The sequence below is a fragment of the Taudactylus pleione genome, unplaced genomic scaffold, assembly GCF_031769625.1.
Source record: "Taudactylus pleione unplaced genomic scaffold, aTauple2 ptg000662l, whole genome shotgun sequence".
NCBI lineage: Eukaryota > Metazoa > Chordata > Amphibia > Anura > Myobatrachidae > Taudactylus > Taudactylus pleione.
The window spans coordinates 2662106-2686561 of NW_028285064.1; the positions used below are offsets into that span (position 1 = coordinate 2662106).

At 44.8% G+C, this 24456-nt stretch overlaps 1 protein-coding gene across 1 annotated transcript in view; it reads right to left on the reverse strand.

The window, feature by feature from the left end:
* Positions 1-6750: 6750 nt before the first annotated feature.
* Positions 6751-24456, reverse strand: part of ARTN (artemin) — a 37753-nt gene continuing 20047 nt past the window's right edge. Inside the window, exons 3-5 of the mRNA XM_088455596.1 lie at positions 20339-20403; positions 10700-10898; positions 6751-9071 (exon numbers count right to left, since the gene is read on the reverse strand). Coding sequence (XP_088311722.1) covers positions 8623-9071; positions 10700-10898; positions 20339-20403 — 713 coding nt within the window. The 3' untranslated portion in view covers positions 6751-8622. The remainder of the gene's footprint in view (positions 9072-10699; positions 10899-20338; positions 20404-24456) is intronic.

Below are 24456 nucleotides of genomic sequence, written 5' to 3' on the forward strand. Positions count from 1 at the left end.
TGGTGGTTTTAAAAGACACAGGGCCTGATTCATCAAGGTTCGCTATTGCAATCGCGGTAGCAATCGCGCACGCAGTTCTGCTGCGAAAGTAATAATTGCAATCGCAAAGTACTCTCACTGGCAACATGCAGACGCCCGCTTCCCCTCTTGTACATCCGTAATACCTTGCAATCCAGCCAAAACATCGGTAACATCGAAGTACATCGGAGCCACTCGCACATGTAAGGCAGGTCTGACCCTACAACTAAATTGCTAACTATCCTGCACGCAGTGAGTACACCAGCTGCGTATGCCATCGCAGTGGCCAATTTATGCACGCCCCTGCAACGGCGTTCAAACACACTGGCACGCCTACGTTTCTTCAACTCCCCCCGTCACCACGCCCCAAACGGTGCTTTCTGTCAATCACTCTGCGATGGGTCTGCGTAGTCACTGCGATCGTGCGCCGTGTGCAACAATCGGCCATCTGCATACGCTTTCGCAGTTGTGATCCTTGCTGAATCAGGCCCACAAGATGCTTGTTTGCGAATCGTACATTCTGCGTAATTCAGAGAGGTACGTAAACCAGATGATTATGTACATCGCCGATTGTTTTAGGATCTGCGCATAAGTCACATTGCGCATGAGCAGATTCGGGGATACGATGTCGCTCGCAGTGCCCCAAACGCTGCTGGCATTTGGGGGGCGGCGACAGGCAGCGCTACAGAAAACGGGGGGGGTGCCAGCCCTGTTTTCTGGGTGTGCTGAAGCCAATGGCTGCCTCCATTGGCAGCCAATGTATGCCGAACCTGACAAATCTTATGTTTATAGCATAAGATTTGTGTATACATTTTGCAGCTACTTTGTGGTGTAAATCAGTCATTTTTTTATTGGCATCATGCTTAATACTTATCGATTTGACCAAACTCCCCAATGAGAACCATGTCTAAAAAAAAATAATTTTACACCATACTGTACTGTCCCTCCCTGAAAGATTTCCTGCGGACGCCCCTGACCACAGTTCTTTTGGGTTAATAGAGGGAGAAATTACTGTTATAAAATATAGGTGCGTACCTGCCAATAAATTTTACTTTCATCAGGCATTCAATGAAGCTGGAATCGAGCTTAAAATTATGATCACTGAGGGGGTCATTCAGACCCACTCGCAAGCGGCAGTACGCTCGCAAGTGGGTGATGTTCCCCACTGCGCATGCGCACGACGGAGGGAGCTCCGTCGTGCGCATGCGCGAGACCTTGACTGCGACAGCCAAGCTGTCGCTCCGGGTCTCGCACCAAAGGGGGTGTGCTGTCGATGTTGATTGACAGCACGCCCCCTTTGGTGGGCGTGCCGGGGGCGTGCCGGCCAGACGGAGGCGTTCCCATGGGAACGCCTACCGTCTGAAGCCGGCCCCACTGACATCACTAGTGATGTCAGTGGGAGTGATTTTGGCTCTGATAGAGCCAAAATCACTCCAGGGCTTGTGGCTGGGAAACCCGACCGCAGGGTTTCCCTCGCAAGTCCGATGGTCACGATGGTCAAGACCATCGCGACCATCATCATGGACGCTCGCATAAGCTGTGGGTGGTCACCCACAGCTATACGAGCGTCCAGGAGGACGCTCCATTTTAATGGAGGAGGGCCCTGATTCAGAGCGAGCGCTCTGGTCAGAGCGTCCGGCTCTGAATCAGGCCCTGAGTTCATAAACAGGGATTTTACATGGAAGACGGGACAAAGAGTGAATGTAGGAAGTCAGTGTAAGGCACTTTTATACTGCTAGTGCAAAGTTTGCAAACCCGGTTTAAATCCAACAAGGTATCTTTCTATACCCAGTTTAAGAGACTTAAGGGGCCTATCCACTAGGCGACCTGAAAGACCTTGAGGTCACCAAGGTGCAGTGCACGTACTGAACGGTGTCCACTAAACGTCATTCAGTGCAGGAGTCTGACCTCCTATCTCTGAACATGCCGAACCTGACGAGATGTTCAGTATATAGTCGAGGTCGGCAAGGACCCAGCGTGCACGCGCATCGCTGGTCCTTGCCGGCTATCCATTACACGACTTTGTGAACAATGCGACCAAAATCTCCTGGTTTTAGTCAGATTGTTCACAAAGTCGTGTAATGGATAGGCCCCTTTAGAATTCATTTATTTTATATGTATCATCATCAATATGATACATTTTTATTGTGTTTATTCATAACATTTATTGTTAATAAATTGTAATTAAGCTGCAATTCAATATCCCCTTTTCTGTGGGCGCATCTGGTGTTCCTTGTAAAGCCAATGTGTACGATGGATTTTCTGTGCAAGGTAAACAGAGTGGAGCTGAGATAGGGATTGTCATGGAGGGTGGGAGTGCTCAGTAAACATGTAAAGGCTCATACACGCTTAACAATATGCTCCATGAGCGATATCGTTGATTCCCGTGCACTGCCAGGCTCATTGTCGTTAACAACATTGGGCATACACACTGAACGATGTCGTTAACGATATCGTTCAGTGACCCTACCCTCCTTCATCCCCGAACTTGCAGAACCTGACGATATCGTCACGTTGCCCTGCAAGTACGGGCGATGAAAGACATTGTTAACGATCCACGGGATGGCGCATCGTTAACGATATCTTGCATACACACTGGACGATATTGAATGCGATGAACGATATCGTTATCGTTCAATTTATCGTCTAGCGTGTACGCGGCTTAAGGTATCAGCTCGATCTATTTTTTTATTTTTTTTTAACATAGATTATCCATATTTATGCAGCACTGTACAGTAACTGTTCAGACACCGCACAGTTCCGCATTGATCTTAAGCCGGATACACACCAGATTGCCATCGGCACGATATGTAGTTTCCAGGCAATTCGGAAAAATATATTGTGCATGTCGTTCAGTGTGTACCCTCGATTGCACGCTCCCGCAGGCCGTGCTTGATATCTTCTGGTTGGCCGTGCTGCACGGTGAATCAGAAGATATCGTGTACGATGCCATGCTGCTAAACACTGCATGTCATTGTACATCGCGCCGTCGTACCACTGGATCGTGCAGTGTGTAAACACCAGTGATGTGCGGTCAGGTGAGGCAGAGCCTCTCCTGTCACACTTAGGTATACTCCAAAAAAAATATTATAAATATCTTCTTTGTATTATTCTAATAATTTTTATGGTCAAAACTGTGAAGTAAAAATTGTATGGCAGGTGAGGCACTGCCTCCCTTGCCTACCTTTTCTGCACATCCCTGATCAAAACACACCAAATTTCCAGCACTATATATTGCTGCACCTTTGTATAATGCCCACATGAACCCTCAGGTTCATATATGTATCTGGAAATCTGGCTGTGACACTAGCCAGTGCCTCCCCAGCCATTTATCACACTGCACGCCACTGCCAGTGCCTCCCAAGCCATTTTACCTCACCGCACCTCACTGGTACGCAAAGTGCGATATGTCGGCTGGCGGAGCGGCCGGGTACACATAGGGTCTCATTCAGACCCGCTTGCGAGCGCTGAACGCTCGCAAGCGGGTCAATGTTAGCCAAATGCGCATGCGCACGACGGAGGCTGCTCCATCGTGCGCATGCGCCGAGACCCGGCGAGCGACGGGGAAGCTGTCGCTCGGGGTCTTGCACCAAATTGGGCGTGCTCTCAATGGTGAGTGACAGCACGCCCCCTTTGGTGGGCGTGCCGGGGGCGTGGCTGCCCAGACGGAGGCGTTCCCATGGGAACGCCTACCGTCTGGATCCGGCCCCACTGACATCACTAGTGATGTCAGTGGGAGTGCTTTTGGCTCTGATAGGGCCAAAAGCACTCCGGGCTTGCGGCAGATGAGACCCTACCGCAAGGGTCTCGTCGCAAGCCCGATGGTCGCGATGGTCTTGACCATCGCGACCATATTTTTGGCCGCTCGCATAAGCTGTGGGTGGTCACCCACAGCTATGCGAGCAGCCAGGAGGCCGCTCCAAGTTTAGGTAGGATGGGCCAGATTCAGAGTGAGCGCTCTTGTCAGAGCGTCCGGCTCTGAATCAGGCCCTTAGTTCTGATGTGTACCCGGCCATACAGTCCCATTTGTGGGATCCTGGGGAGATGACTTGTGCATGCTGGCTGGGGCTATTGTTATACCGTTGCCCGCTGGGGTTTTCTATATGTTCAAGTAATAATAATGTAACCTTATATTACATCAGTTGTGTTTGTGGGTTTCTACTGTTTTTTTAAGAGTTTACACGTGCAGAAAAGGGTGATGTAGTATGCGCTTTTATTCCTATATTGTAATAAACAGGCATCTATACAAAAATATACTTTTATTGTAATAGAAACAGTAATTTGGTTAATATCTCTGTAAAACGGTACAAACTATATAACAATATATTTATATTTTTTAATTTAACAGACAAACATGTTGGATGTAACCAATGACTCGTTAATGCATCCTGTGCTGGGTTATCTTGCCCCCACAAAGGTCCTGAATTGGAATAAGCAATGCCTTTCTGGCCCCTCATAACAGATCCAAGATTAAGGTAGGTTGACTTAATGTAAAAAACAAAAAAAATACATTTTAAACATTGACTACATCACAAAATATAAACAAGGTTAAGAGATGATATAAATATTATTTAAAAAAGGAAAACAAGACATACAGAATACAACCAATAAATAAATAAGTTAGATGTAATAAATAGGTCAGTGAGGCACACCGTGATATATTGTTTAGGTAAATGTAACAGCTTTCATTGCGGAGAAGCCGGGTGTAGTGTATGGGATGTAATGTTATATCTGTACATGCAGAGACGGGGGGGGGGGGGGGTAGGTTGCTGGTATTGCAGAGTCGGGAAGTGAGTGAATACCGCTGTCTTTGTGCCTGGTTGTAAGGGGTTAACTCATTATTATCCTGCAAAAAAAAAAAAACCACTCCATTTGCCAGAGTCACTTGTCTGTCTTGTTCTTGTAATATTATCTGACATTGTTATCGTTGGGGGGGATTCCTCGGATCACCAAGATAATTCAGCACCATCCCCTGTACATAGGTCCTAAGTAGGTGCTTGTGGTTATTTGGAAACTGTACCTCTTATTAGGCATACTAATGTAGTCATGTCCAAGTACCCTTTATATAACAGTCTAATGGTATTTTTTTTTTGGTGGTCTAACACCATAAATTATGGAAACTGTGGCTCTTCATTTGTAGTGGAACTACAAGTCACAGATCTACTACAGCTGGAGAACCACTGGTGGTCTGGGCGATGGGAAACCATGTAATTATGTTTTTTTCTATTGATGTAGCAGCAAATGAATATGAGTATAGAGATCAGTGCATGGGTGTAACTACCGTAGGTACAAGGGGGGCAGCGCCTATGGGGTCCGGAGCTGAGGGGGGCCCATCTTCATTGTCAAAGTTACATGTGTTATATAATTTTTCACCATTGGGTGGTACATAGGGACCCTTACACACTTTTGCTATGGGGCCTTCAAATACCTAGTTACGCCCCTGGATCAGTGGTTGTCAGCGAGGGTAGAAGGGTTGTCAGCGCCTGTTGAATCGGATGCAGTGTCATGGGTTCGGGGTAGTTCTTGGACATCCTTTTATATACAGTACTTAACTGCGTAAGATTTATTTCACACTTGGGATCACTAAGGGGGGTATTCATGAAAGCTTGGAGAGAAAAGTGGAAAGAGGTAAAGTACCAACCAATCGGCTCCTAATTGTCACTTTACAGGCTGTGTTTGAAAAATGACAGCTGGGAGTTGATTGGTCGGCACTTTATCTCTCCCCACTGTATCTCGCTCCTGGGTTTCATGAATACCCCCCTAAAGCATACTTGCTGGCATTCAGCTCCCTCCTTCTGGGAGGGAGCTGAATGCCTGCATACAGCGGGGGGGCGTTGCCGGGCAATGACTCTGCATTGGGGGTGGGGCCAGGGTTGTGACTGCAGGATCGCGTCATCGTGGCCCCGCCCCTTCTTCACAATGCCGAAATTAAAGGCATTGTGAAGCAGTGGGCGCGATTCAGTGCGAATCGCGTCATCGTCGCGCCCCCCCCTCCCCGCGCTGCAAGGGTTTCTATTAGTAGTCGGGGGCAGGCGGCGGTCTTTTTTGGGGGCACAATCTTTATTCATTTATATTCTTGATTTTTTTGATATAAATTAATAAATTCAGTTGCTTTTCTCTTCCATCCTCAATTTTTGGAGAACTTGATAAGAGCTGTCCACATAGAATTTTGCTTTATATAAAATAATTTTCCTGTTTTCCGTTTCAGGTTTTTTTTTTTTTTGTGTATTATGCATCTGCTACTTTATTGTATTTATTGCATAATTCAGTTTGAGTTTTACAGTGATCATTGTTTTATTTGTGCTTATTTGTGTACGAGCTGTCTGTGAATAAAGTGGTGGAACAATTTGATTTTACCCCCTGTATTTACCTTGTGTTGTGTTTATGTTAGGTAACACATCAGGGGGTTAAGCATCAACCCATAAATCAACGAAGAGTCGAGACTATATAATATGTTAGCTATAGAAGTATGAAATGTGAAATAGCAAAGTACCAAAGTGTTTTGAATGTTAATTAGTTTACGGCTTTGAAACAAAACCGCTTCTAGTTATACTGCTGCCAGGTTATTTTGAAACCTTGGAATTGTCAGCTTCATGTGTCAGTTATTATAATATAAACATTTTTGCATCATTGCCATGCATATATCACAATAGAGGAAAATGTGCAGATATTCCCGATAAGCTTAGAATTTATCCGTAGAAAAACAAACAAACATCTGGTCCTTCTATGTGATGGCTGTTTTACTTTCTGTTTTTTTTTGTTTTGTTTTGTTTTTTAAATACAGCAACCAAAAACATCATGTAATGTAATATCAACATTTCCTGTCTTTCTAATATCTGTATGCTGAGGAAATATGTATATACCCCAATAGCAAATATAGGCATATTTCTAAATGTGGCATTTATTGTGGACTAGGAGACGAGAAGTGCTGAATTAGGGCAGTGGTTCCCAAACTTTTTGGAATCACGACGCCCTAGAGTATCAGCATTTTTTCCACGGCACCCCTTGGCCAAAAGTTTCTTATTGAAAAATTAAATAAAGTAAATTGTGCTTATATGTCACCCTTAGGTTCAGTTATGTTGCGGTTGATAGGGCTCTTCATGTCCACAAATTTTTTTATTTGACAGCTATTAGCGCTGGTTTTGCTTATCACACTAACTAAAAATCATTTTATTTGGTACTGGACCACCAACCCGAGGCACTACTGCAAGTGCCCTGTGGCACCCAGTTTGGAAACCACTGGGTTAGGGTTTTATGTTGGCAGACCTATGTGAATACATACAGCGTTAAATTCTTTACTGTTTTGTTATGACATATTTAGACTTCTTTGTAAACAACTAACAGCACACATATTTAAGGTATGTGTATACAGTGTACGGAAAAACAATTAGATAAAACACAAAAATGTAATCCGGGCGGACCTCCTTCCTGAGGCAAGGGGGTTGCTCTTCTATTCTGAGCATTTTCGGGAGTGCGAAATGCGTTGCTGTATCACACACAAAATGGTCTCAGACTGCCGCTGTACAGTGAGGGGAAGAAGACCAATTATTACTTTCTGTGGTAAATGGTAACGTGCTAAAAGAGATTATCATTACCATTAAAAGTCATGGCTGGATTTTTAAGTAAGTCTTGCTAGGATTTATTATAGTTGTCCTAATTCTCAGTAAGATTGTGGAATAAAAGTGAAATTTCCTGTTACACAGGCAAAACCGTATTTCTCAGGAGGTAAAAGCTGTGACTGAGACTGTGGTGAAAACTTGTTGTTTGTTGTAAAGGGTGTCTCATTTTATCATTAACCATTTAGTGTAATGACCTTCAAACCTCATGAAACTAGAGTAAATCTATGAATTAATACATCCATCTCCATTGGTTTTTTTCTAGCACTTGACTGGAAAGGCCCCAAAACAATCCCAGCAGAATTCCCGTATAGTTTGCTATATTTAACCCGGATTATTTGCAGATTTTAAACAGTTCAGTTTATTCACACGGCGATTGTCGCTTACAGTAATCTTGTGTCCACTTTCTGCATCCGCCTCATAACACCGTAGGTTGGCGACTGTAACAAAATTAGAGCTCCGAGTGCTTCAAATACACTTAAGGTTTCCCTGTGTTGTAACTTCTATTCCCCAAACTGCATGTTGGTCATTTATGAAGACTTTAACTCAACAGTCAAAAGAAGACGTCAGGCACCCATTGAGGTTTTACTTCTGTTTTTTTTTTTTTTTCTTGCTGTTCCTTATCATCATCATCATCATCATTATTATTAATGACAGAAAATCTTCCACCTCCGTGAGAGCTTTCCTTTTGTGGAGAACCTTTTGTGTGAAGCCTGCTGCAATGGTTTTTAACCAAGTTTGTACATTTTAGACAACTCAGGTGAAACTTTGTAGGACCGTCAACCTGATCTGCAGACTGCAGGGAGGGGTGGGAGTGTTTTTGCCTCCAGCATTTCAGTTCTATACAGTTAAATGGCACGTACCACCCGTTGCTTCTCCTGTTGGGCTTAGGACTGCATGACCGTCTCTGTTTTTCTGGCGCTTCTTGGTTTATACCAGGGAGCTGTCATTTATTCCTACCTCCTGTTCCGAAGGTCTAACAAGGATCTCAGTGCACGCAGCCACAATTGGTCGCAGACAACTCCTCCACTAATATCCATGTTTGCTTGACATCCATAAATGTCACCGTGGCGTAACCAGTTGGCCGGCAGCAAGGGCGGGTGCTGACCCGTCCGTGAGAGCTTTGCGTGATGTTCTTGTTCTTGAGTAGATTAGTGAGCGTGACATCATAATTAGTGCGGGACGGTTGGCAGGTACCAGTGCAGTAATAAAAAATAATCAATTCGTCAGAGTCGTATCCCAATCCGAGGTCTCTAACTTTCATCTTTAGCCTTTGCTTGCTGCAGCCTTTTTCGCCTTTTCCTCTCTTACCATTCCCATGTTTACCAGACTTCTGATTCTTCTTTGGCTTAACCAAGGTTTCAGGAGAGCGTTCGGCACGGAATAGGATGTTGTCTTGTAGTTTGTCTTCGCTGTGGCCATCAGATGTTATATTTTCTAAAATGAAATATGAACATGTTAATGAGTATCAGATACTTTAACTTTGATGATATTCATAATTTTCTGTTTGTTTTTATACTTTTCAAGTTCCATTTCTTACTCTTACTAAAGTCTTGTCTATAACTGTCAGCAGATTAACTATAGAGTTATTAGTGCGTAGAGACTTGAACAGCAGATGAACTTGTGCACTCTCATACAATATATGAAGTCATATTGTTAAACTTTTTTTTAATTATTATTCCGTTTTACAATTCAATTGTTTTGAGGGCTGTGATAACTAGTGGGAGCCAATGTAGCAATTCAATTGTTTTGGGCACAATTAGGCAAGGTTTAGCCGCGTATAGCCATTGGGCGCCCAAACCACGTGTTTTTTTAGCACATTTCTGCTCGCCTTTTCAGGAGGCGGCGAGCTGAAATGCTGACGGCTTCTCTCGCCTGAACAGAGCAACAATTGAATTGTTCCGTCAGGTGCCTGGCACTGACAGTCGCCGTCTCAAATAGGGATGGCCATCGGTGGTTTTACTATCAATGGCAAAATAACCAGTAGCCATCGATGGCTACAAACTAGTCAATGGATGACAAGCGATGGTTTCACCAACCAATGGTCATCCCTGTTTTGTGACTGACTGGCCCGTGGGACAATCAGCACCTGGGGGCGGGGCTTAATGGGTGCCGGGACGGGGCTATACTCCCGAGAACTTGTAAAAAAAAAAGTTATGCTTAGACGTCGATGGAGGGAAACCCATCTGGTTCTCCCCCATCGATGGCAAAAGCATTCAACTTCGACCATAACCCATCGATAATTATGAATCATAGATGGTCGATGGCCATCCCTAAATTGAAACATCCCCTATAACTTTGTTTTGATCAGTGTTGCAAATTGTTTGGGCTTAGAGGGATATTTTTATTTGGCATTTACATGGCTGAGGGCCTGGAAGTAATATGCATTGAACATACCACTACTGACCAAGCATACTCTTGTTGAAATACTTTCACCTAATAAGACCGATTTATCTGTTCCTTCATCAGTCCATAGGGGCCTATACATCAGCAGTAAGTAAAAAACGACTCAACTATTCTGCTGTTTTTAGCCTGGTTTCACGATTCTCCAATCCATCAATATGCGCCAGTACATTGCCGATATTTTCCAGTGACTTGTAGATAATTTTCAGCACATAACAAATCTGCCAATCATGAAAGGCTCATCATTTTACTAGTAACGGTCGGCAAATCGGCAGATCGTTACCATTAGCTAGCAATCAGTTAGCCCTGGTTGGTAGGTTAATTCGAATATGTTGGACAACCTGATTTACCGATTCCGATCACTTTTTGGTCGGAATCAGCAATCGGTTAACCCCATATGTTGTAGATCACTTTACACAATCACTTGAAAATGGTGAATTACCCCAATTGGTTGCTGATGTGTGGGCCCCATTACACATAGTAATGATTTGGAATGCGGCCATTATGTAATATCAAATGGATAAATCACAGCACAACATTAATCTAATATTACAATTCCTGTAAATGATTTGTTAGAATTTTCCGATTATTCTTCTTTAATGATTTACATAACACTCTTTACGTTATTGCCCGAACTATAAATAGATAATAATTCTTCTCACCGTATGTGCTACTCCATGTAGGTTTCATGGTTAAGTCTATGTTCTCCTCCAGTACAAAGTCGATGCTACTGGGGTCGGAGGTCACCGCCATGTCAGAGTCGGTCTCTGCGTCAGGCTGCCCCCTGATAACTGGAATAGGAGACCCGCATGTGATCATCGCTGACAGCAGCAAGGACAGAAGAAGAGTCCAGAGCGTTATCTACAAAAATGATGGGGGAAACAGTCAATGTTTGGATTTTAGAAGATGGACAGGAACAATTCTAGTGAGAAAATATGTCTGTTGTTAATGACACTTTTGATCACATTTCAAAATTGCTTCTATCATTCAAACGGAGTACACAAAGTACACTTTATATATATATAATGTATATGTGTGTGTGTGTATATATATATATGTATATATATATATATATATATATATATATACACATGTGTGTGTGTGTGTAATTTCCATAGACAAAAAAAAAAACTTACGGTTTCACAAGTCCCATTATGGCTTCTTAGACATGATTTGAATTTCACAAAACGTATTGAATTTTTGACAATCTAACTTAAAAAAGCAATGAAATTCCGATCATTAAGGCTGACGCCTTGATGGACGTGTGCCTTGTGCAATACAGATATAGCATGCCATAACACCCTGTGGTTAACTGCAGATTCGGCACTCTCACAGAGTGAGAGATATAGCATGCCATAACACCCTGTGGTTAACTGCAGATTCGGCACTCTCACAGAGTGAGATTGCTGTCACTCACAAAATGGTGGCACTGCTAATTCAGAGAATGATGTGCTCATTGGAATACACACATGCAGTCAATGCAACTGAGGTCTGAGCAGAAGATAGAGCTGCGCAGATGAGATACATGGAGAAGCGGACGTGATTGGCTTCAGGGATACATAGGTGAGTATGTGAGATAGTGTGCGCTTGTGTGTGTACATGTGTGTGTGCATGTATGTGTTAATAAACTTTTACTTTCAACGGTGTGTGTGTCTTGTGTCTATTTTATTATTTCTTTTGCTGTGGAACTACAGGTACAAGCGGGCTCATAATGCCCCGCATTCTGGTACTTGTGGTTCTCCAAGTACCAGCATGCGGGGGAGACTTGCTGGGAGCTGTAGTTCCACAGCAAAAGACAATATATTTAAGTCTTTACTTGCACCATACTATTCACAATCAACCCGGCACCCACCAGCCAGGAGTGCCGGGGATAGCCCCGGGCTATCAGCCTGGGCCTGGGGTGCCCTGGAGAGGGGCACCCCTTTATTGGGGGGGGTCCCCAGCTTCCCAGGGATTTCCGGCCTGGGCTGACTAGTAGTCAGGGGTGATGCTTCGGCTGGGGGGCCCGGTGAAAGGGCTCCCCTGGCTGTGGCATTAACCCCCCGCTAGAAAGGGTAGAGTGCTGGTTCCGGTAAATCCAGGGGGACCCTACGCATTTGTTCCCCCTGTATTTCCAGGACCAGCTCAGAGCCCAGTGCTTGTGCTGAATACTGGGGACCCCTATTTGTCCCCTGTATTTTGGCAACCAGGACTAGTTCTGAATTGCCCAGTGCTGGTTGTGCTTAATATGAGGGACCCCTACGTCATTTGTCCCCTGTATTTATCAGGACTGGGTATGCAAAGCCTGGAGCTGGTTGTTCATATTGGGGGGGTAGGGGGCACGCAGTGTTTTTTTTTTTTTTGACACATTCATTTTTTTTTTTTTTTAAATCAGCACAGACGGATCTCATTGATCATTGATACCGTTCATGTTTCATTTTATCACACACAGATGCAGGCATCACGGATCTCCTAGATCCATGCATGCTGCATCTGTCTGCCACCGGGTCCTGCAGCCCTCACCACCGCCGCTGCTGTAGCCCGCACCGATGCCGCTGGGTCCCCGCCACCGGTTCCGCCCGCTACCGTTGCCGTGTCGCCCCGCCGCTAATGCACTTCATCTTGGTGCACCAAGGTGAAGCCACAGTGAGTACACCTGCTGAAGGCACCTACTGAGGCTGCGCAACGAATTGAAACTTCTTATCTCTAGAATGACGCAATTGTGAGGTCAAAGTTTAAAAACTGGAACTTTCTCAATTACCTGAGCCCCAAAAGGCCCTACCCTGGAAGAAGAGCTACCTAATAATAAAGTCTAAATTCACCCTCTACCCTGAGTTATGTCTTCCCAAAAATTCACCATAGAGAACAGCAGAAAAGTGGTCCTGAGAATGTCAGAGATAAGTGACAGTTGGAACTTTAGATTTTTCCTTAAATTCTAATTTTTAATTTCTGCACTGAAATTTGTTGTGCAGCACAACACCATGAACCCACCCCCCTCCGGAATTCTCTACCGCACCACCTGATCTTACATACAGCACATAAGTTCAGGCGATGAGGCTGACGACCCCACGGGAGCGCACACTACATGAAGTAGTGCATACACACTACACATATTTTATCGATTTGTTGTTCCGATGTTTCAGAATCGACCAAATCGTCAATGATATCATGTAGTATGTAGGGGCCTTGACCGTACTTGCCGACATTGCTAAATGTCTGCGCACAGCGGGGGGGCGTGGCCGGCTAATGATGTTTCATTAGGGGCGCGGGGCATGGGCAGAGCCGCATGATCGCGTCAACGTGGCCCCGCCACCTCTTCACAATGCCAAAAAATGTCATTGTGAAGCAAGGGGGGAAGCCACGATGACGCAATTCAGCGTGAACCGCGTCACCGCCCCCCCGCTGTGGGGGTTTCTAGTTTAATCTGGGGGGTGGAAGCGTGGGTCGGCGGCCGCCGGGAGGCTTGCCTGCCTTTCCGTGGGGCCGAGAGCGGCACCTGATATTCGGGAGGCTCCCGGCCAAATCAGAAGGGTAGGCAAGTCTGCAATTGACACCGCCTTCTGCATTTGCATCTGAGATAGAGGGATTTGCACAGCCGCTTGTGTGCCGCACTGCAAATCCGGCCATCTCTGAATCAGGCCCTAAGTGTGGAGAAGTCACCCTTTTTATGTTGACTTCTCCACATTTAGGGGTAAATTTACTAAAGTGAGAGATTTTAGAAGTGATGTTGCCCATAGCAACCAATCAGATTCTAGATATTATATTCTAGAAGCTGCTAGTTAAATGTTAAGTAGAATCTGATTGGTTGCTATGGGCAACATCTCCACTTCTGAAAAACTCTCACCTTAGTAAATGTACCCCTTAGTTGTTTCTGTGGTGCTGTATAACCAGGATCCATAATGGGACTGAAATGTCGTAGTGCTTCTTATACGCTGGTGTTATGTAAATAAAATGCTCTACTTCTTGGATGAAATTGTGGAGTTCCCTCTATTTTTTAAACTTTATATTTAGTAAGTAACTAAATGTTTATTTATAATTATATATATATATATATATATATATATATATATATACACACACTGTGGATGCACCCTATCTATGAACTTAGAGGGTGATTCAGCAAGGATCGCAGTTGCTAATACACACGCAATCGCCCGATTGTTGCGTTGTGCGTATACATTACGTGAACTAGCCACTGCAATCGGGAATGAGATAGCAGTGTGTACGCAGACCCATGGCAGAGTGATTGACAGGAAGTGCCGCTTGTGGGTGGTGATGGGGGGTGGTCGGGGGAACGCAGGCATGCCAGTGTGTTAAAATGCTGTTGTAGAGGTGTGCATAAATTATTCACTGTGATACCAGACGCAGCCTGAGGCCTGATAGCGTGCACTGAAGTGAGCAATTCCTGAGTGAGGTCTGACCTGCCTTAACAATACATATGGGTCCGATGTTACCGATTATTTTGCTTTATTGCCAAAGCATACGGATGTAAGGGGAGGCGGGCATCCTTATGTGAGCCTGCGATCAAAATGCGAATGCAATTATTTGCATATCAACGCTGATATTAGCAACTGCGTTGCGTCCGTTTTAGCAGAATAACGATCCTTGCTGAATCAGACCCTTATTTTGCAGTAAGTGCATGTTTCTTTCCTATAGAGAGAGAGAGAGAGAGAGAGAGAGAGTGTGTGTGTGTGTGTGTGTGTATACATACACACACCTATGCATATTATTATAAAGAGGTTTTGAGATAAATACTAACAAGCCTGCCATTGTGACTAAGGGCCTGATTCAGACCCACTCGCGAGCGGCTATCCGCTCGCAAGTGGGTCGATGTTATGGACTGAGCATGCGCACGACGGAGGGAGCTCCGTCGTGCGCATGCGTCAGACGCGACGAGCGAAGGAAAGTCCTTCGCTCGTTGTGTCCGATCAAAGGGGGCGTGCTGTCAATGTTGATTGACAGCACGCCCCCTTTGGTAGGCGTTCCGGGGGCGTGCCTCCCTGACGGGGGGCGTTCCCACGGGAACGCCTCCCGTCAAAAGCCGGCCCACTGACATCACTAGTGATGTCAGTGGGAGTGATTTTGGCTCTGATAGAGCCAAAATCACTCCGGAGCTTGCGGTTGAAAAACTCAACCGCAGGCTCCGGCTCGCAATTTCGATGGTCGTGACCATCGCGGCCATCAAACTGCACGCTCGTATAGGCTGTGGGTGGTGACCCACAGCTATACGAGCGTCCAGGAGGACGCTCCATTTTCATGGAGCCCGGCCCTCATTCAGAGCGTACGGCTCTGAATGAGGGCCTAAATCCCTCTAGATCACCAGCAGATGTCACTAGAACGCCCATGTGCTCACATTTATTAAGATAATATACACTTTGCGACGGAATAAGAGCGGGATGTCAGGTGCGTCACTTGCGGGTGCTCGATCCCGTGTGCAAAATAAGCGCTGATGATGCTCAACAGCCGCTTCTGATTGGGTGAGTTCGCCTCGATCCCTCCCACTGATATAATATCATTTGTAATATGGCTGGTGCTTTCCATTTGCCTTATTTACTTACATTTGCAATCCGTCTGTGGCAGAAAAAGAGAATCTTATTTGAGCGTTGAAGGAGAAAATGACAGATACCTGGTATTTAACTTACAGTAACTGGCATCCTTATTACATATCTGCGTCTGTATTTTATTATATTGTACATGGTAAATGTGACGTCCTATTTATTATGCCCAGACACAGAGACCCTCAATGTAATAGAGTGCGAGCTGGCGCAATTGCGGGAATGCATGCGAGTATGCCCGTATTTTTAAAGCAAGCTGGTCTAACATGCTTGCTGCTGAAAAAATACGGGCATATATATATCACTTGTATTGCCGCAGCGACGCAGGCTCACACTCTATTACATTTAGCCCAGACTGTCTTCTATGGGCGGAATTCAATTGATTTCGCGGCCCGCATCTCCCGTCTAAAGTGGCAGGAGATCGCGGGCCGCTATTCAATTGTGCCAGCGTTTCACGCTGATCGCATCCAAAGTGGTCGGGTTTAGCCGCGTAAAACGGCTAACCCGACCAAAGTGCTGGGCACGATCGCGAAAAGTGCCGTTTGGGCGCCCATACAGGACACTTTTCGCCGATTTCAGCCCGCACCCCTCTGGGGCTGCGAGCTGAAATTGAGCGCTAGCAGCTGATCGCACCCGACAGGAGCAACAATAGAATAGCTCCGTCGGGTGCGAAGGGGGGAATAATCAATTGAATTCCGCCCTATGTGAGATAAAAGTACTATTCTGTACGAATTATGTACTGTCATTTTAAAATTTACTGCTATCACTGTTTCCCACATATCCTGCCGTAAATCTGGTGCATACACTACTGTTTTATTTTATTCACGCATCAATACGGTGCATTCACCTGATGTAAATCTGACACATATGTTACAATTGTACAACTAGGCGCATCCAGGGGTGCAGAGTGGGGGGTAAGGAGTTACCTCTCCCCCTTCTTACCTGTCATTGGTAGCAGTCTCTCTCTCCAGCTCAGAACATCCTGCTTGTGAAGGGGAGTGAGCCCACTTCCACCCCCCCTCCTCCCAATCTGCCCCTGGCCGAGGGGCACACAGCGCCACCAATTGCAGGTTGCGGTGGCGCCGTGCATAATTTTTTTGTTGGAGACACGGCCGTACCTCCACTATTTAGCCACCTGTCTCCGCTCTCTACGGATTTGGGCGCATCTTGCAAAACATTAAGCTCTGCAAAATCCGTCTTTTTTCCGGTATTATTTTTTAACTGCGTTTTTAGTTCAAAGTGTGGTGTGACATACACATATTTATGTTGTTAATTGATATGTATGGATCTGGGTGAAATGCTGCGAGATTGCGGCACTTCCGAGTCTTTTGCTGCATCATGTGACATTGTTTGGGTCACTACAGACTGTGGCCTGTATAGTATGCTTAGGGTGACCTACTTTTTATAGGGTCAACCTGGGACACATCCTTATCAGACTAGAAGAAGTTAGTGTAAACACGAGCACATTCCTTTCACGGTCTTACTATTTCAAGGCTGGAAAAGTGGTTTACAAGAAGATCAGGGCTAATTACGCCATCCTCAAATGGCATCTAAATACACTAACAAATTCCAAAAATTCCGTATTGTTCTGAGCTTGCTGAATTAGGAAATGACTAGACCGCCATACTAGTGTATGGGGGGAGGGGGGTGTTCTGCTTTGGCGCTGGATAAGCAGGAGTTTTCAGTGAAACCTGTGTTACCTACACAGAAAGTAAGATTTCCGTGTCTATAAATGAGTGTTGAATTACACCTCAAAGGCTGTCTATTAATGGTCAAGGACCCAGGATAACAATTTGCTTATATTTAAGAGCTTGATGCAAGAATGTATGATCTATTAAATTGTAAATGGCTCAGTGTACTGTTACAGTGTTGCCAGATTGGCGAATTTATCCTATTGCTTGGGATTTTTTTTTTGGCATATCCATTCGACACCAAAAACAGTGTTACAGTATTTTAAGCGACCGTATTGATGTCGCATGTCCTTTCACACATTTAGATGAAAACCAGGACCTTCTGCATCCTTGGGAGGTTTGCCCGGGACACAGGACTTACTGTCAAAACCGGGACAGTCCAGGGCAAACAGGGACACTTGGTCACCCTGAATATCCTCCACATTGAAGACCTACCTCCTCCTATTTCCTTTATCTTTTTTACCCTTTCCCTTCTATACAAGTAATGAATTTGTTATATCCAATACAAACACGAATCAAATCGTATACAGAATAATTTAGTATTTTGTAGCAACTATCATCCTGCAAAACCAGTCGTCTTAGAATGTGAGCGGTGATTTTTCAGGATGATTCTTCACGTATTACTATAGTTAGTAATAATCATGGAGAAAGCTATAAGTGACCAGTCCAGAGAAATTAAACGCTAGGACGATGTAATCAACATGTTAGTAAGTGTCCATTTGAAATTATTCATCAGTGGATATTGGGCCTGTTTCAGCGCGGATCGCAAGTCTGCAATCGCACGCACCCGCTCGCTGCGAAAATATGCAAATGAATGCGATCGCAGCACTATACCAAGACACCCCCCAGCTTATAAAGCCGCCCACTTCCCATTACATTCATCTGCAAGTCAGCGAAAACATCGGTAACGTCGAGTAACATCGGACCCAGACACAGAGTTGTGGTTGAGCTTGACATGCCTCGCTCTGGCTTAATTATGAACGCCTCTGTAACGGCGTTCACACGCACAGCCACGCCTGCGTTCCTTTGACCACCGCACCTCTCCACCCCCAAACGGCACTTGCTGTCACTCATTAACTTGTGTCTCTGCGTATCCGCAGCGTTTGCATCCGCGATCGCATCGGCTGGTTCGCGCATGCACACTGCGGTGCATGCGCAGAACGCAAACACCAACCGGGTGAGTGCGAACACAGACCTGCGACCAAAGCTGAATCAGGCCCATGATCCACAATATCTTTAGTATGTGTTCCCTTGAAAAGGCCGAAAATTATTTGGTCGACACCACAAGGTCAACATGGAAGAAGGTCGATGTGAAAAAAAATGGTCAACAGTACAGAAGGTCGACAAGTACACAAGGTTGACATGGAAAAATGGTTGACACAGAAATGGTTGACGGTTTTTATTTTTTTTCCTTAGGGTTAGGCACTAGGAGGGACAGTTAGGGTTAGGCAGTAGGAAGGACAGTTAGGGTTAGGCACTAGGAGGGACAGTTAGGGTTAGGCAGTAGGAAGGACAGTTAGGGTTAGGCACTAGGAGGGACAGTTAGGGTTAGGCACTAGGAGGGACAGCAGTAGGAAGGACAGTTAGGGTTAGGCACTAGGAGGGACAGTTAGGGTTAGGCACTAGGAGGGACAGTTAGGGTTAGGCACTAAGAGGGACAGTTAGGGTTAGGCATTAGGAGGGACAGTTAGGGTTAGGCACTAGGAGGGACAGTTAGGGTTAAGCAGTAGGAAGGACAGTTAGGGTTAGGCACTAGGAGGGACAGTTAGGGTTAGGCACTAGGAGGGTCAGTTAGGGTTAGGCAGTAGGAAGGACAGTTAGGGTTAGGCACTAGGAGGGACAGTTAGGGTTAGGCACTAGGAGGGACAGTTAGGGTTAGGCAGTAGGAAGGACAGTTAGGGTTAGGCACTAGGAGGGACAGTTAGGGTTAGGCAGTAGGAGGGACAGTTAGGGTTAGGCACTAGGAAGGACAGTTAGGGTTAGGCACTAGGAGGGACAGTTAGGGTTAGGCACTAGGAGGGACAGTTAGGGTTAGGCACTAGGAGGGACAGTTAGGGTTAGGCAGTACGAGGGACAGTTAGGGTTCGGCACTAGGAGGGACAGTTAGGGTTAGGCACTAGGAGGGTCAGTTAGGGTTAGGCACTAGGAGGGACAGTTAGGGTTAGGCAGTACGAGGGACAGTTAGGGTTAGGCACTAGGAGGGACAGTTAGGGTTAGGCACCAAAGGGAGGGTTAGGGTTAGGCAGTAGGAGGGACAGTTAGGGTTAGGCACTAGGAGGGACAGTTAGGGTTAGGCACCAAAGGGAGGGTTAGGGTGAAGACTAGGGTTCGAAAAAAAACTTGTCGACCATTTCTTTGTCGACCTTTTGAACCTGTAGACCTACTTTACTGTAACTTTTGACATGTCGACTATTTTCCCTGTCGAACTTTTGGTGTTGACCTTTTTATTGTCGTTCTTTTGTATCACACCCCTTTTGTATGTGATGTTTTGGAACATTCCCTATATATTCAAGGATCTCATAGTCTTGGGTATGAAACTTTGTGATTGTCTCATTTACTAATATTACACGGTAACAATAGTAGTTTTGATTAAAGGAGCGGTGCAGCTAGAATGGGGATCCACACTCAATATAATCTGTGACCCCATGGATCACCTTAGCCGGCTGATGGGATCACAGATAATCTGATGCTGTGTCTTTGGACGCAGCTCGGATCAGTAATGCATGCAGGAGGCGTTGACACCTCCTGCTGCCTCACCATATTAGCGCTATCGCAGCTGCTACCATGTCAGCAGCTGCGTTAGCAAATGCGTCCGCAGCTGAATCACCCCCTTGGCGCGGGATCCCGATAGTATGACTAGTTGGGATGCGGGGGAGCAGGGGTTCTTTCATGTTTGTCCTTGTCATCTTTCATCTTTGTCCTTTATATAAAGAGCGTGTCATCTTTGGAATGCAGGATAGTTGGGATAATGGAATCATAGGGTATGCTCTGATGCCTACTCATTTATTTCAAATATCGCAACCCAGTATTCAGTTCAACATCCACATTCAGTATCATCAGGCCTCCACGTACTCACCTTACAGCTCCAGGGCGGGGTTGTCACAGGTGGGGATCCTCTTCCCATGAACGGCTCGGGCCTGTCTGCAAAAACAAATATATTGTTAATAGGAGAAACGTTTCCGATGTTCCCCATAAGTGTCTATATTGCTCTGTCCGTCATGCACCCCGGGGGAGAGGAGATCTCTCATAGGTGGTGTGGCGATACAACAAAAGCAAGTAGAGGAAGGGACCTGTTTTTCTCTCTGAGCGGTCCAGCATTATGGACTGAGGACCTGCTCAATGCCCAGTAATTTTGTTAAGGGTAAAATATTTAGAAAACCTCTTCACCGGGCTTCATTTTGTGTTTTGTGTAATCCTGATACAAAGGTTTACTGCAACGTGTTGCTGGACATTGGGGTTTATGTATCAAGCGGTGAAAAGCGTGGAAAAGTGTACCAGTGGAGAAGTTGCTCATAGCAGCCAATCAGCTCCTAGCTATTATTTTATAGGCTTTACTTGATAAATGCTACGTCAAACCTGATTGGTTGCTATGGGCAACTTCTGCACTGCTCCACTTCTCCACGCGTTTCACCTCTTGATACATAAATCCCACTGATCGGAATCTGTAATGTTGGGAGTCGATCACTGCTAAAACTGGTCACGACATACTGTAACTGGAATTCCCACATGAGGTACTGAGGTACCTGCACACATTACAAAATGTAGTGCAACATCCTAAAAGTAATCTGCCAACTGAGAACGGCTTCTAACAGTCCCTAGCTGAGCCACAGGAACAGAGGGCTAAGTGAGGACACTCTAATGTACACTCTTGGTGTCCAGATGGCGGCCCGCCAGGCCCTCTCCTGTGGCCCAGGGCAGGTGGGATTGGTATGGAAAAAGTAAACCATATTGGAGCTGTCAGACAGAAGTTATAGGTGCCTTTAAAGTGACGTCACATACGTGATTATGGTAGACGCAACTAGGAGAAATCCCTAATGTTTCCGGGTAAGATTATCAGAATGGAACTGCAGAGCCACAATAGATTGCGGGTAATTGCAAGCAAATTCATAATAAAATAAAATGACATTACATAATATTAATACTAAAAGTTGTTTATTTTGTTTGCATAATTCTCTATAGCTGTTCTGTCGTTTGATTGCGGATAATAATGTCACAATATTCCTTGTGACATTCCTATTGTTGCACCAGTCTGATTGAGGATGGTCCTGAGGAAGCCTAATGACAGGTGAAACGTGTTGATGACAGTGGAGGGGGACCTGTACGTACAACTGCAGTGTATCAGGTACCCAATAGTTTGCCGGCAAACTTTTCAACTGATCGCCCCTTGCTTGGATTTTACTCTTTGGAACATATATAATTTAATTGAACTTTGTCATATTAAGGACAGTTCCCCACCAAAGAAAACTTCCTGGATATTGATCCCTGAAGGACCAGAGTAATACGCTAATATAGCGTGTCTGTATCCCATACTTTTATTTCTATCATATGTCTGTGTGTCATCTTGTTCTTTGTTATTTGTTACATGTTGTTAGTCAGTGAGTCTTTACATTAGCACCAGCTAGCATTATTTATCCATTTGATTGATTAAACCTGAATTATTTATAATATTGTTTCATTAATTTATTTGAACGTATATAGTAACTATAGGAGGCGCCAGAGGATTTCTTTTATTTCTATAATCAATCAGGGAGGGTGAGCCCCTACTTTCTTTCCTCTAAAGGCGACAACCAATAGGATCTATAAATACTAGCGCTACCTTCATTTCCCCCCTTTTTTTCTCTCATGAGTACACTTTTTAACTGCAGTGAATGCAGACATATATATATATATACAGCAGCGCATGTGTAACTAATGCCCGGAATGTCTTGTGCACCCATTGGTGGAGTCAGGCTGCATATAAGCACATTACAACCATATGTTGCAATATGACTGGCAGCACAACAGTCCGTGTTAAGACAATAGGTCAACGTGAAGTCCTTAAAGCCTAAATCACTGCCTTGAAATCAAAGTTCCAGAATAAGGAGAGGTAAGTTAGCAACACCGCTTTGGGGTAATATAAGGTCTCACGATCTCCATTGACCAATGTTGGCAGATAGTTGCTTTAGTGACGTATGGGCAGTCATGTACAAAGAGTGGTTGCTCGCCCCATGTTCCGTTTAGCTCTCGCGTGTCTGGCCAGTGACTCGGTTGGCCCACGGTAGACCAGCAATACAATTGGACTGTTAAGCATTTGTTACTGAATTCAACCCGCCATGGCCAGCGGTTCTGTCAGTCAGTTCATGAGGTCAATGGAGATTTCCAGGGAAATGTTTATCTGCTTGGAACACAGTAACATATTTCATGAAATATCTAAAAACTGTTGCAACAGTTAGAAACCCCACACACGGGCACTGTAAGGGAGTGTGCATGTTTACATTGGGTCTGGGAATACGCCAGATCAGATTGGAAGCATCCCTCATAAACAAAGGCCAGGTTCCAACAGATTGTTCACTTCTGTTATTACAATAAGGCTTTCTTCTCAGATCTAATTACACCGCGGAAGGAAAACACACTGATGAAATCAGCAATGTGCGCTTTGTAAGATAATTTTCAAGTGGAAAGTATCTAAAAAGTGTCTCAATATGATGCTCATTAAGTCACATCACTAATTTAGCTGATCTGCGATCCCTCAGTCCAAAATCTCAACACTGGTCCATTGTGTATTTTAAAATAAATTGTGCAACAGTTGGACTCGTAGAGCAGCTTGAGAATCCCCCCCAAGTGGCCACAGTTGCAGGATGATAATCGCATTATTTTGAATACAGTCATTATCTGGCCTGTTGGCCAATCTGTATGGAAGACTTATCATAGTCACACTAACGCGGGAAGGGATTGGGCAAACCAGGCAGGGATTATGCACTAAGACCCAAATAGTAGAGTCACTAGGGTGTGAGGCCAACATTAGAGAGGGACGATACTTCATCAGAATAACTGCAGATCCAACATTTATTTTAAAAAAAACCAGAAACAACGCCTGCACAAACCACACCATGCAGAGCAACATTACCAGTTACCCGGTGTGTTCTAGTGTAGCCCTGGCAGCGGCCTGCTGGTGTCCCTGGGGACCTATGCTCCTGTAATGTGGGATCCACAAAAATCTATCCCACTCACCACTAATTTGGCGTTGTGGTGAGGAGAATCTCTGTGATTGCAGCTTCCTATTGGACCCTCCGCAAGTTCACACAGTCCATAGCTTTTGGCTGAGCTATGAAAGCATTTTAAGTTGTGTATTGTACGTGATTTTTAGATTTATTTTTATATATATATATATATATATATATATATATATATATATAATATTAGGGATGTGCAGGGTCTCAGGAAGAGGCAAAACGTCATCTTTCATGGACAAACATTGTCTTCCATGGACTTTTGTCCAGGAATGATGATGTTTGTCCATGAAAGATGACATGTTTTTATTCTGTACTGTGCATCCTGAGGAAGGGACATGTAGTCCCGAACGTTGATGCTTTTGCATTAAACCTTCACACTTTGTTTGCATCCTACGAAGTTCTCCAAGTACCGCCTCTGTGTGTTGTATGTATCGGGGTCGCTGTTCCCTGTAAGGAGGGCACCGGAGCAGGTATATTGCACTCCACCACTGTGAGTGCCGGATCACTTGTGTATGTGTGTGTGTGTGTGTGTGTATGTGTATATATATATATATTTATATATATAATGTTTTTTTCTTATTGATAGCAGCTTTGTTGTGTCTTGTAGTAAAACCTAATGTGTCCTGAAAAACAATCCACGATAACTGCCATTTTATTTCACCTGAAAAAAGGCGAAAACACATAGGTCCGGAAGGTTGTCGCGGCACCTATGTGTTTTCGGTAGAACTATCCTATTATTTTGACTGAAATAATAGGATAGGATGAAAATAAAACATCGACGAAAATTGGGGATAATTGGCAAAAAATCCCTGTTTTCCGCCAATCGCGGGGGTCAGTTAGCACTCGAACAATGTTCGGGGCTAGTTGGATACCGCCCATATATGCAAACCTTCATGTAAAATGTTATCAAAATGGGAGATGGTCAGGTGGGGACCCCTGGTGCACTGGACATGGAATGAGCCAATTACTGCGCATGCTAATC